The sequence below is a fragment of the Accipiter gentilis genome, chromosome 1, assembly GCF_929443795.1.
Source record: "Accipiter gentilis chromosome 1, bAccGen1.1, whole genome shotgun sequence".
In the NCBI taxonomy this organism is placed as follows: Eukaryota; Metazoa; Chordata; class Aves; order Accipitriformes; family Accipitridae; genus Astur; species Astur gentilis.
In genome coordinates, this window is record NC_064880.1 from 53,179,999 (window position 1) to 53,192,628 (window position 12,630).

The window sequence follows — 12,630 nt, forward strand, 5'->3', positions numbered from 1 at the left end:
GTCCAGTTTATTTTGTGCTTTCTTTCAAAACCTGGCCAACAGAGGCTAGTGATGCCTTCCCTGCTTGTCTTCAAGATTTGCAGAGTCTGGAAAATGGTGCATGCTTTTGTAGATTATTAGAGCCTGGAAAAAGAAATAAAATTTCAGGTTCTTCTTTAAGGACCTGCTTATGTATTCTGTCCACACTTTATCACACAAATACATTCCTTAATAAGCAGGGTACAATCATGATTCCTGTTTATCAATGCTTTTTCTCCTGTGTTCTTTGATAAGTTTTCACACATTCTGAGAGAGAGAACAGGGACCCCATGTCCCAGAGCAACCAGTATCATGTGGTCAAAGCACTGTTCCAGCAACTGGGAGAAACAGGTTTGACCTCTCTTCAGTGAACCCAGGTGTCCCAATCCTTTGCACTTTGTCCAGCGGCTAGCCTGCCTAAAGGGAATGATGATTGCTGTACCACCTCCCACCCTTAGTGATCCCTACTCAGTTACTGGGAAAAAAAAACCTATAAACCCCAGGAAAACAGAATTTCTTCTTTCTATCCTTGGTGCAGTGCCAGGCCCTGGAGAGGGGCAGATCTGGATCTTACATTTATTGTATTCTTAGTAACCGTAGGTGATATCTTACGCAGTGCACAGACTTCTAAGCAGCATTGAAAATCACCATGGATCCCACCGCTGAGATACTAAAGTCTGTAGTTCATCAAACCCTGATGTCAAAGGGACACCAAGAACACACGGAAGGTGGTGTCTCTAAAGAAGCTGTCCTATCTACCCTTCATTCCCCTATTTCTCCCATATCCTGAGCGTTCATGCAGCCATGTGGCAATCTAGACTGGGAAATGGACCAGCTTAAAAACTAACCCTGAACAAAGTTGCTCTTAGCTGGCTCATTTCAGTTCATGCTGTGGTCAAAAAACAGTGTGCCATCCCAGGAGGGGGTGGCATGCAGCAGGGTCAGTAAGCTCAGCAGGAGTGAATAACAATTTATTTCAGTGGTGCTGGCAGCGTATCATGGCTTAAAGCACTCATCAAAATACAGCCTCATTGTCTGATGTGGTATAGGGTGCCTCAGTGCCATAGAGGAGGTTCCAGATTTTGTTTCAAGGGGCCTACATTTTAGGCATGACAAAACATAGTCCTTTTTTGGGTCCTTTTTTCTAGCAAGGCAAGAGAGAAAAATATACATGACAATGAACATCCAGCACCTTTAGATGTCAAATATCTGCCTCTCATAAATGTACAAGTCCAGTTCCAACACAAGCAGAATTATGAAATAAATACTTTATACCAATCTGGAAGGATTCTGAAATGCGTCCAGCAAGACTTGGGAATGTTTCAGCTTCCCTAAGATGTGTGTCCCAGAACACGGTAGTATGAGGCAATGCAGTGGTTTAGTAAATAGTCCCAGCACAACCGCTAGAAAGCAAACAATGAAAAAGAAATCATCTAAGATGTGTGTTGTTATGCTTGAATCACATTCCAGTTCTTTGGCTATAAATCACTGCATGTTAATGAAATACTTCTTTCAAATAACATTGTCAGTGTTTCAGTGAGGATTATTGGTTTATATGGGCAGAATAAATTCTAGCATGCGGGCCATTTTACACAGAGAAGACGTAAATGAGAGGGAAGGGAGAGTAGGAGAGAGGGTAGAGGAGATATGCCTGTCAATAGTATTAGTCTGTTCTTTTATTTCATTTGAAGAATGAATAGAAATTGATTGTTTAAATTTCTTAGGAATAAAAAATGTTGCCTCTGAAAATCCGAGGTGTGTCCCAGGCTAACCACTGGCCATAGCATGGACTGTAACAGAGGGCAAAATGTTTCTTTGGTCTGTCTCTGGCTTGAATGACAGATTCTGAAATTGTCCATAAGAAAAAAAGATCTTTTCTGTTTCTTGCCAAGAAGAAAAAGATCTTTTCTGTTTCTTGTAGTCAGCAGGATTTCTGAATGAATACTTTATCAAGATAATCTTTTGGGGAATGTTTAAGTAAGTGCCTTAGTCTCTGGAAATGCTTTTTGAAAGAGATTGTGAGGTTTCCCCCTTCTCTTAATTTCCCAAAATTATTTAATACATACCATGCTTCATGAAAGAAACACTTAAGGTCCTGTCTTAAACAGGAAGCCATGGTACAGCTGAGATAAATTTAAAAGTAAATACATGTGAGTTAAAACATGAGAATTGGTTATGTAGAGGATATCTCTGTGCAGTAAAGTAATCCCAGTATTATATAGCTTTGGCCTTGACATATTACTGGAAAAACTCAGAACTCTAAATGGTGAAAGAAGGTCACTTTGCCTGAAAAACTGTTAATGAGAATTGAATGTATTAGGTTTAGTTTATTAACAACACTGTTTTGGTCAGTGCATCTCAATCCCCAGTTCAGATAAACCCTAGGATTTAATAAATCATATACTGATATTCCAAGTCTTATCTTCTGTAAGCCTTAACAAACCTAACCTCACTGGGAAAATTGTTAAGTAAGTAAGAATGAAAAGCTCGCATTTTTAGAGAATGCAGCTTCTTTTTCCAACTTCTGCCTCCATCCTTAAGTCTTTTGGCAGAGCCCAAGTTGCAGAATGCTGAATAGAATGCCTGCAGATATTTGCGTGTACTTCATTTTCTTTTACCCTTTTTTTATTGAAAGGCCCAATGTGAAGCCAAGGATTGACTAATGGCTGTCTCTTATTCTTCTGTGGAAATCACACTTTCTTCTCCACAGAGATATCTCCACAGACAGGCCCTCCAGGGTATATATATATAAGAATTCATGGGTTGTCTTTTCCTTTTCCTTTTTCTTTCTCTTTTTCTTTCCCTTTTTCTTTTTCTTTTTCTTTCCCTTTTTCTTTTTCTTTTTTCTTTCTCTTTCTTTCCCTTTTTCTTTCCCTTTCCCTTTCCCTTTTTCTTTCCCTTTCCCTTTCCCTTTCTCTTTCCCTTTCTCTTTCCCTTTTTCTTTCCCTTTTTCTTTCCCTTTTTCTTTCCCTTTTCCTTTCCCTTTTTCTTTCCCTTTCCCTTTCCCTTTCCCTTTCCCTTTCCCTTTCCCTTTTTCTTTCCCTTTCCCTTTCCCTTTTTCTTTCCCTTTCCCTTTCCCTTTCCCTTTCCCTTTTTCTTTCCTTTTCACTTTCCCTTTCTCTTTTTCTTTCCTTTTTGCTTTCCCTTTCCCTTTCCCTTTCCCTTTTTTTCCAAATAGACCAGGTTTTAATTGTTTTGGATGAACTTGTATTTCAATTTATTCCCGTGCTCATGCACATAAAGCAATGTTTTGAAGATAAAGACACAACAGCTGTTAGCCGAGCTCATTTCCAAATGAAGTGTTACTAACTCTTAAGAGCTCTCTTTATTTTTTGCAGGATTTTTTTTTAAACACTGGGTTTTTATGCCACTGATTCTGGCTGAAGATATTTTGCTGTGTCCAGCTCTTAAATAAGTGGCTCATATTCTCTGATACTCTGTTTTAGATCTGACAAGTCATCACAGTTACATGTCAAATCCACATTAAAAATGTCTAGTGTGAAGTTAATCACAGCTGAAGGCAGCCTTAGAATACAGTGAATGAATTTGTATTTTTATTATTTCACCACAGAAAACTGACTAACACTTTTAGGGAGGAGAAAACTGTTAATAAATTCGGGTAAAAAACAGTTGTGGCAAGAAAAAAATATATTGAAGAAGCTCAAATATTTGTTTCAACTCTTCCGAAATGAAACCATTTATTTTTCATTTCAGACATTTTGGAAAAGAGCCATATTTAACAATTAATTTTTTTTAAACTTGAAATGAAAATTAAGTACTTTAAATAAAACAAAATAAAAAACTTGACCCAAAATCAGTCTGTTTCACTAAAATGTCACTCTCTATTTTGAAATAACAGACAACTGTTTTCCTTTCTGTCTTTTCTTCTTTGTGTTTGGCCAGGAAATAGAAAATTAATGGGTTTTATTTCTTTACTTGGTTCTCCCCACAAACGTTTCTCAGTAGTTACCTTTTTCAGTATGAGCATGCAGGCAATAACGGTCTTGTATCAAAGCATAGGATATTCAACATGCAGTAAAGTTTCGGTAAGATTTGTATCATCCTAGCTCTGGGGGAAAGATGCTTCATTCAGCTCTACATCTTCATTACAGTGCTCTAAATTTGGGATATTTATTTTTTTATTTGATGGAGCTGTTAATATTCAGAGAGGACAGAGTATACAGTTTCTAGAATGACAGCCAGCAGTCCTTCTGCTTACATTGCCAGCTTGATAGCTTTTAAAACACTATGCTAAAGTTGGCCTGGGATTCCTGTAAGATACCTAGAGCTGTTCTGCAAAGAACTAAGTATCAAAACCCACACATATTCCACCTATATGGAAACACATATATGAAAAAAATGAGGAAAGCTTAAGTGACAAAGAAGTAACCAAAAGTTAGGCTAATTTTCATTAGGATAATCTATTGTGGCAATGCTATCAAGGACAGCCTTTGATTTATATTTTTTTGCAGGCTGAATTTGTATACTTAAAGGTACTGAATAATAGACTGAAGATTCATCTTGCTTTTGGCCCAAGCGCAGATCACAGTTTTGTCACTTGAATCAGCTACACTGTGTTTGTGATAGTGCAAGGTTTTTCTAAAATTGTATACTCATGTATACAATTACTCATCTTTAAGTACAGAAATTCATTTGCCAATAAGGCACTTTCTGTAGTACTGTTTAAAGACTCCTTACACTGAGAAAAAAAATCTTTCTGACTTACTTGTTCTTAGATCTGCAAGAATTCCCTTTTTACCTTTCCATCTTCTAGTGGCAAGAAATTCTAATATTCTATTTATATTCCCATTTTGATTTTTTTTTCTGCAGTGCCTGGAGTGGTATTTAGTAATATTTACTGTTGGTTCTTTCTTAGCAAGATAGATATCAAATTAATATCAATCAATTATATTGTAAGTAACAGAGAAACACAGCAGCAGCTATAATGCTGCTGAAGGCTCAGAATGACTAAGAATGTTTAAGAGCAATTAGCTGGCTTATTTTTATCCATTTTTGACACATTGTATATGATGTTGGTTTAAAAGAACTATAGTTCATAGACGTATTTGTACAACTGAATTAATCTCTCCTGAAACAGATTGCTTCGCTTCATTTCAGAAGTAGTAGGAATAATCCATGCCATTATAAAACCATTTCCAGCCAACTTGTGCAACTGGGCATTTCCAGGATTATGACACAATGCCAAGAATATTAGTTAACACCACACTGAATGCTGTAATCATGGTATTGCATGCATAACGCAATGATCAGAGACACCAGCTTGTTTCTCTTGAGCTCACAGGATGTGAATTATGCCCACACGTATAAGCAAATCTGTAGCCTCACTCTTCTCAGATGGTTAGAAAATGGGTGACAGAGATCTAATACATCATACTAAACGAAATAAGATAAACCCCCCAAAAAGCTGGTAAAATACTGAGTCACCATGGCATTAGGAAAATTGATTTCCTCAGGAGCTGAAGCAGACAGCAGGAGGGAGGAGAGAAAATGAATGTGCAGTGGGGTAGGAAATGAGTGTTGCAGACATAAAGGGACATCTTAAGCAATGACTGCTGAGACTAATCCACTGAGTATGTTATCACCATATTCATCTATTTGGGTTTCAGAAAGGAATTTAGCATAATACTGCAAAGCAGATTAATGTGTATGGTTAGCTTTTATGGGACTGGAGGTATTGCCCTTCAGCTAGCAAGGCGACTGTAAGACCAAGGACAGAATCTGCCACTACCATACCAGCGTCTAGAATGGTAAGCTAACATTTGGTTTACCAAAGGACATCCCTGTGGAAGATCCCTGTATTCAGCTACAACGTCTGACATACCACACAAAATGAGTGAGAGAATAATAAAGCAAATGAAAAGTAATAGAGGGAGAAATCAAGAGAAAGGGTAAGAAATGGCTGTCCACTTGAGATTCACAATGTGGGTGGACAGCTTGCCACAGAGTGGGCACGGGTGCGTGTGTTTCTGAAGAGGAAAGCAGATCTTAGCCTGGTTTTTGTAAAATGAATCACTAGTGGTGCGGTAATGCTGCAGGGCAGCAAGGCGGCTTTAGACTCAAGAAGTCTGAAGGAGATAGTGGAAGAGTGAGCCTGAACAGGGACCCCCTACTGATTTAGGGATTTTCCCTTTGCCCTGGATTCTAGGACCTGCCCCAGACTCTTTATGTGTTTTACATAGCTGTATTTCTGCAGGCACTGGATAAAACGCATGACAAGTTCAGTGGCCTCCAGGTTTCCGAAGTGCTGAGTTTAGGGAGGAATGATGCAAAGCTGGGCTATCCACTTCAGTTCCACCCTGGGTCTAATAAATTCCTTTTTTAATCTATCTACCAGGAATATCAATCAGAAACGATATATTAAGAACAGAGCAGGAGACGTTTTGATGACCTCTATAAAGACAATTTTTCCAAAGTATTTATGTATTAGTATTACCTGGCAAGATTTTCACAAGTATTTGTGCACAAACTCATGGCAGTATTTTGCTTCTGAAAATTCAATACCTGCCTAGGTACATCTTCGGGTATGAAAATAATTCTAAAAATCTAAGATGTTAAGAGATGGACAAATGAATGGGTTCTAAAGTAAAACAGGTGAAAAACAGTGGTCAGATATTCAGCATATATATGCTCTGAATGCCCATTGGAGGCTCACTTGATGGAAAGGCTCTTAATTCACACACTTAAATTAGATGCTTAGAGGTATATTGTGTGAATACCTGTGCTACGTTGTATGCCAATGAAATCATAAAAATAAGTGATTAAAACAACCCTTTATGAATGCTTAGTTACTTTAATTATAAAGAAAAAATAATTAAAATAGTAAAGGTGTTTACTTTGTAGACAATACTCTGTCAATTTTGCAACAACTTATGCAATATTTACTGAAAATGTAAAGCAAGTAATGTGATTTTTTGCTGTGCTCTTTAATTTAGTTATTAGTTCATTCTGTCCACTTGGTGTATTTTAACTTTTGCCAGGATAGGGATCATTCTTACAGTGCCAGAAAATTGTTTAGTCACATAATTAGTATAGATAAATAAACCATCAGAGAGGAAAAATATTGTTTCCTTTCTGCAGAAGTAATTACTCACTGCAGCTTATTAACTGTCCTTTGCAGGCAGAAATAATTATTTCTACTATTTCATACATGGGAGGTTTTCTTAGAATTACCCATTTATTTAAAGCATATAAGCTTACAGGAATGTTTATTTCCCCAAACTGCTTGAAAACAAAGTCTCTCTTGCAAAAATTGTCTCCATGTGGTTGAATGGTCACCGGTGATTTGATTCTAATCTTGCTTTCACCAATGTAAAAATAGTTAATATACAATGTTTTTTAAAAGTATTGTAATGTAATACTAGGTGTTTCATATAAGTTTGCCTGACACTAATATTTTTATGGACATGTTTACTAAAAAGAAGCACATAATCTTTTAAACCTCTCATTATTAGGTATTTTATGTGCATATTACAGGCGTGTATGTATCCTTAAAATCTTCTTAATGTCTGAACACATCCTGGCGCTTGGCATAGCATAAATGTTTAGTTGATTGGCTAAAACAGCATTTTGGTAGGTAGGTTTTCTTCTGAGAACCAAACTGTTTGTCTTTGAGGTCAGATGTGGCTTCAGCATTACCAGCTGCAGGAACGTGGAGGAACAGGTCTCTGTCTGTACCTGTGATTTGTACCATGAACCCTCTCTGGGATCTTCCTCTGAGCACTGAAGCAAGTTCAGCTTCTCGGCAGAAAGGAAAACTTTTCTGTAATGGCACTGCTGGAGAGCAGCTTCCAAAACATTGAGGATATTTGAACCTACATTGCTTAGCCACAGCAGGCATGTGCCAGTCAGCAGTCCATAGGTATTTTAGGACAACTTTGTCTTAGTGTTTCCCTTTAAAGCTGCTCCACTTCGGCTAGTAAACTAAATATTCCTTGTATCCAAGAGCAGGAGAAAAACATTCTTCTAAGAACCCTGGAAGAACAAGACCTGGGTCATATCTTTTACTACATTGGCAGTTTGATATCTAGTATTCAGTGAACAAGACTCAAGTGTCCTACCTATGCTCCTAAGGGACTAAATTCTGTACAGCTGACATTTGCATACATTCATTTTGCAATCGAATATTAATATTTTCGCATACACCCCCAAAATTGTTGCAGTTTGCTTTGCAATGGCTGGAGTTGCAAGTTATTTTTTCTTTTAGGAGTTTCTTGGCAGTCCTTGGAGCCTGTTTGTCTTGGCATCCCCCTACCATATTACCCATTCTTCAGTATCATATTCTAAAAACTGTGTTTACAACATTTTGTGATTTTTTTTATATATTTATGTATTTTTAAAATGTAAACATAGAAGAACATCCATGAGACACTTGTAAATTTTATATCCGTATATATTTTTAATTTTGACAGGTTCAACTATTTTATTTAGAATTACTGTCACTATAGGACTTCAACTGACAAATATTTTAACTTGGCAAATGTTCAGATTTTTTATAAGTGAATCCATTATACTCTCCTAACATCTGCTTTTAATAATCCCAAATATTTTTGGTTTGTTCTACTTTCACATGAAGTTTTTTGTTTGCTTATTTTTAACTAAAGCACCGCTATACGGAATGGTTAATTCTTATCTCATTGATGTTACTGATAAAAATGGGCATCGATTGCAATGAGAATTAGACTGTAAGACAAAGGAGAGTAAGTTTTAAAATATTTAGTTGTAGGACAAAATACTCTCTGAAAGATTAACTTAACACTGTGATAATAAATAGTAAAATCATTGGCCAAATAAGTTCTCACGTTATAAAATTCTTCTAAAATTGCATCATCTGAAGCATATGGGGGACAGAAAAAGTTAGGAAATTTGATTAGAAATGCCTTCCATCTTTCCTTTAAATACAACAAATGTGTGGCAATTTAGAAAACCTATTTTGTAAATTCATTGGGAAGTGAGTTTCTCACTAGTCCAGAACATAAATGTAAGAGTTTCATAAACTCTTTTCCACAACACACCGTTTCTGTAACACTTTTCAGGTTTCACTGAAACAGAAAGCTTACAAGAAAAGAGAGATTTGAAAAGCAATTTAATATATTCAGGTAGGCCTACCAAATCTGGTTGGTTTCTTTCATTTTGGATGCATTTCATACTTAAAGCATCTTGTCAAAGGCATTTTAAATGGAATAGGTATTTTAAAAACCTGACTTGTTATTTTAAAAGGAAATCTTACTAACAGTAAATGCCAAACTAGGATTTTGTATAAACTGAAATGTCATCTGGAAAATATATGACTCAATTCTGCGCTATCTGACACTCCAGAGCCTTTTGTTGGAGAACTATGTTTAGTTTTGGCATGACACTTCAAGAAAGATGCAGGCCACCTGGAAAGAGTACAGGGAAGAGGAACAAGGATGATCAAGAGTCGAGGAAACATGACCTACAGGAAAGATGAAAAGAACAGCCTGTTTATTTTTAAGGAGAGACCTGAAGCAAGATACAGTAACAGTTGTAACCTTCCTGCTACAAAGAGGCAGCAAAGAATCTGTTACTCCTGTCTTCTGAAGCAAAAAGAAGAAATGGGCTGAAGTTGCAGCAGGGAAGATTTTAGTTAATACAAGAGGTTTTGGTTAAGGAAGGTGTTTAAAATGTTAGGAAGATTTAAGCACCAGGAGGCTGTAGAATTGCCACCACTGCAGGTTCGTAAGAATAGGCTACACAAGTATCTGCCAAGAATAATTCCGGTGTAATTATTTCTGCCATGTGGCATATGCTTGGGATCTGATAGTTCTTAAGGTCTCCAAGGAGGTCCTGACATGTGGGACAATCCTTCAACTTGTACATTGACAGCTCAGTTCAGGGGAAAAAAAAAAAAAAAAGAAGAAGTTTAAAGTAAGATAAAATTTGTTTAAAATGAGATAAAAATAAGATAGAACTGGAAGTGGCCTTCTCTCAAAGAACATCAAGTCCAAGCTCCTCCTCAAATGTCATCTCAAAATAAGTTAGGTGTTCTGTTTGTTTGGCTGTTCTAAAACTTCTCTGGACTTATGGTTTGAAATTGTCTTCTACTTTGCAACCTAAATTTATATGGGAAGGGATGGGATGATATTGTTGTTGGGCTAACTTTTTCCTTTCTTTAGGTTAAATAGCTCTTTTTCCATTCTCAGGTTTCCCACAATGTAAATTCAGTCAGTGTAGTCATATTCCCCCCTTTCACATCAGATATTTTAGGTTTTTTCTCATAAGAAAAACTTAGCTTTAATTGTTTCACTATCTCTTTCCCTGCACTCCTTTGTCATACACTTTCCACCAAGTAGTTTTTTCTGAATGAGATTAGTTTCTTGCAAAAAAACTCCCAATGAAAGGCCTTTCACTGTATACCTTTCCATTTAAATACATCTTTCTTGGTATCATTCTCAAAGCTATAAACAATATAATTGTCATATATTCTATATCACCAATAGTAATATATGAATCTTAGAACTCAAAAGCTATAAATATTTGCACCCTTTTCATTCATTTATAAATAGAAGAAAATTGAAAAGTTTAGGTGCTTAATATTTAAATTAATGCAAAAGAGATTCATGACCCACATACACTACTGTTATTTTTTTTAAATTCCTTCATCCTCAGTGGTTCATCCATTAAGCTACTGGATTGTTTTTTCTTTCCGTCATTGCAATTAGTCTTGTATCACTGTGGGCCTCAGATCACAGTTTGAGAACTACCAAGTTAGGTGTTCACTTCAAATGCTAGTCAAAACCACAGAATAAATTTCAAACAGTATTTCTTAGCATATGTATGTGTGGAAGGAGTTAAGGAACACACACACACACAGAGTGTATATAATATTTGTCTGGGATATATTTAAATGTGGAAAACTTGGAAGAAACCTTAAGAAAATACTGTCAGATGAACGTCTCCAAGTGCCCACGTACAGCTGTGGAATATCTTCTTGTTGATGAGAGGTTCTGCTAGGATTTGCAGATGAAAACTTTCCTTTCCAGCTCACTTGGGAGGCAGATGTATAGGACTGAATGTGTTACTTTATTGACACTGCAAGTTGCACAGACTTATGCCTAGACTCAGTCTGGAGCATATGTCGAATGTTAATCCATCACAATAGCAAATATTAAGTTGTTTCCTCAAGTATCAAGATATTCACCATACCCAATTACTCATCACTATAAAACATGTACTGAACTGTGTAGAGCTTTTGTTACTGTCAAACAAAGATGAAGTTTATTCATTTGAGGGATTATTTGGAGGATATTATAATAGAATCTGAATCCTTGCTTCAAGACTGGATGATGTCTCATGATTCCTTACAGCCTCAGTTATTCTGTGATTCTATGATTCATAAGCCATTGTATTTCTTTGGACTTATTAACAGATAGCCTTGTTCGTCCAGGGAGGTATATATTCATTCAAACATTAGACCTTCTATAAATCAAGAGATGCTGTCAGATGCTGTCAGATACTGTCATTATTAGAATTGTTTGCTACTTTATGTCCTTTATTTATCAAGTTGCTTTTTCTACCTGAGAAATTTCACCATTAACAGTTAACTTCAGTAAAAAAAAATAAAATAAAAAAATTATTCATTATTGCATAAGTGTCTCAAGAATTTCAGTATGGTAGTCTATTACAAATCATCTCCAAGTTGGTATGCACTCCTTGCTTTTGTGTGTTAGTCACTGTTAACACATTTTTGTGATCTTGTGGGATTGGCACCCGCTTAGCACAGAACAGAGTAGTTCCCTGTATTGTGGACATCTGGCTCTGATATAAGATCATTAAGCTATCAACTCACATTGCAATGTGATCCAGAGGGTTTTGCATGGAATGGCAGACGAAAAGGTGTCCTGTGCAGAGAAAGACATCCATATCGTACTTCTTCCAGAAAGAGAAATCTTCGCGTCCAAGAGGATTCTTTTAATCTGAATCAGTAATTTGTCTTCCCTCATGTCTCTTGTTTCTAGGTTCCCAGAAGATACCAGGAATATGTCACAACTCCAAACCAGCAAAGGCTAAGTGCCAATCTTCTTCAGCTAATGAGAAATGAATGCTCCAGAGCAATGCACTCAGCACTGTCTCCTCCATTCACCACCACGCCCCCAAAAGTTTATACTGCTGTCTTCCCAACTCATCCCAGGTAACCTCAGATGCATGTCTTGGATATTGATGTTTAGAAAGCAACAGACTTCTACCAATATGCTTTCACAGAATAATGTTGAATTAGGTCTCATTCAAAAAGCTTGGACTCTTATCTATTGGGCATTAAAGTAGAAGACAAGTACAAAGAAAGCACCAATCCTCAAATCTAGAGAGAAGAAAGAGTAGGGCTCCAACCTCTATGCAATAAGACAAGACCTGGAGCACAAGTCTTATGAGGAGCAGCTGAGGGTACTGGGGGTGTTTAGTCTGGAGAAAAGGAGGCTGAGGAGAGACCTGATCACTCCCTACAACTACCTGAAAGGAGGGTGTAGTGAGGTGGGTACTGATCTCTTTTATCAAGTAACTAGTGATAGGACGCGAGGAAATGGCCTCAAGTTGCGCCAGGGGAGGTTTAGATTGAATATTAGGAAAAATTTCTTT

At 36.9% G+C, this 12,630-nt stretch overlaps 1 protein-coding gene across 1 annotated transcript in view; it reads left to right on the forward strand.

Annotated features, from left to right (window-relative positions):
- Nucleotides 1-12,630, forward strand: part of TNFAIP6 (TNF alpha induced protein 6) — a 31,176-nt gene that overhangs the window by 3,313 nt on the left and 15,233 nt on the right. The window contains exon 3 of the mRNA XM_049792858.1: nt 12,015-12,187. Coding sequence (XP_049648815.1) covers nt 12,094-12,187 — 94 coding nt within the window. The 5' untranslated portion in view covers nt 12,015-12,093. The remainder of the gene's footprint in view (nt 1-12,014; nt 12,188-12,630) is intronic.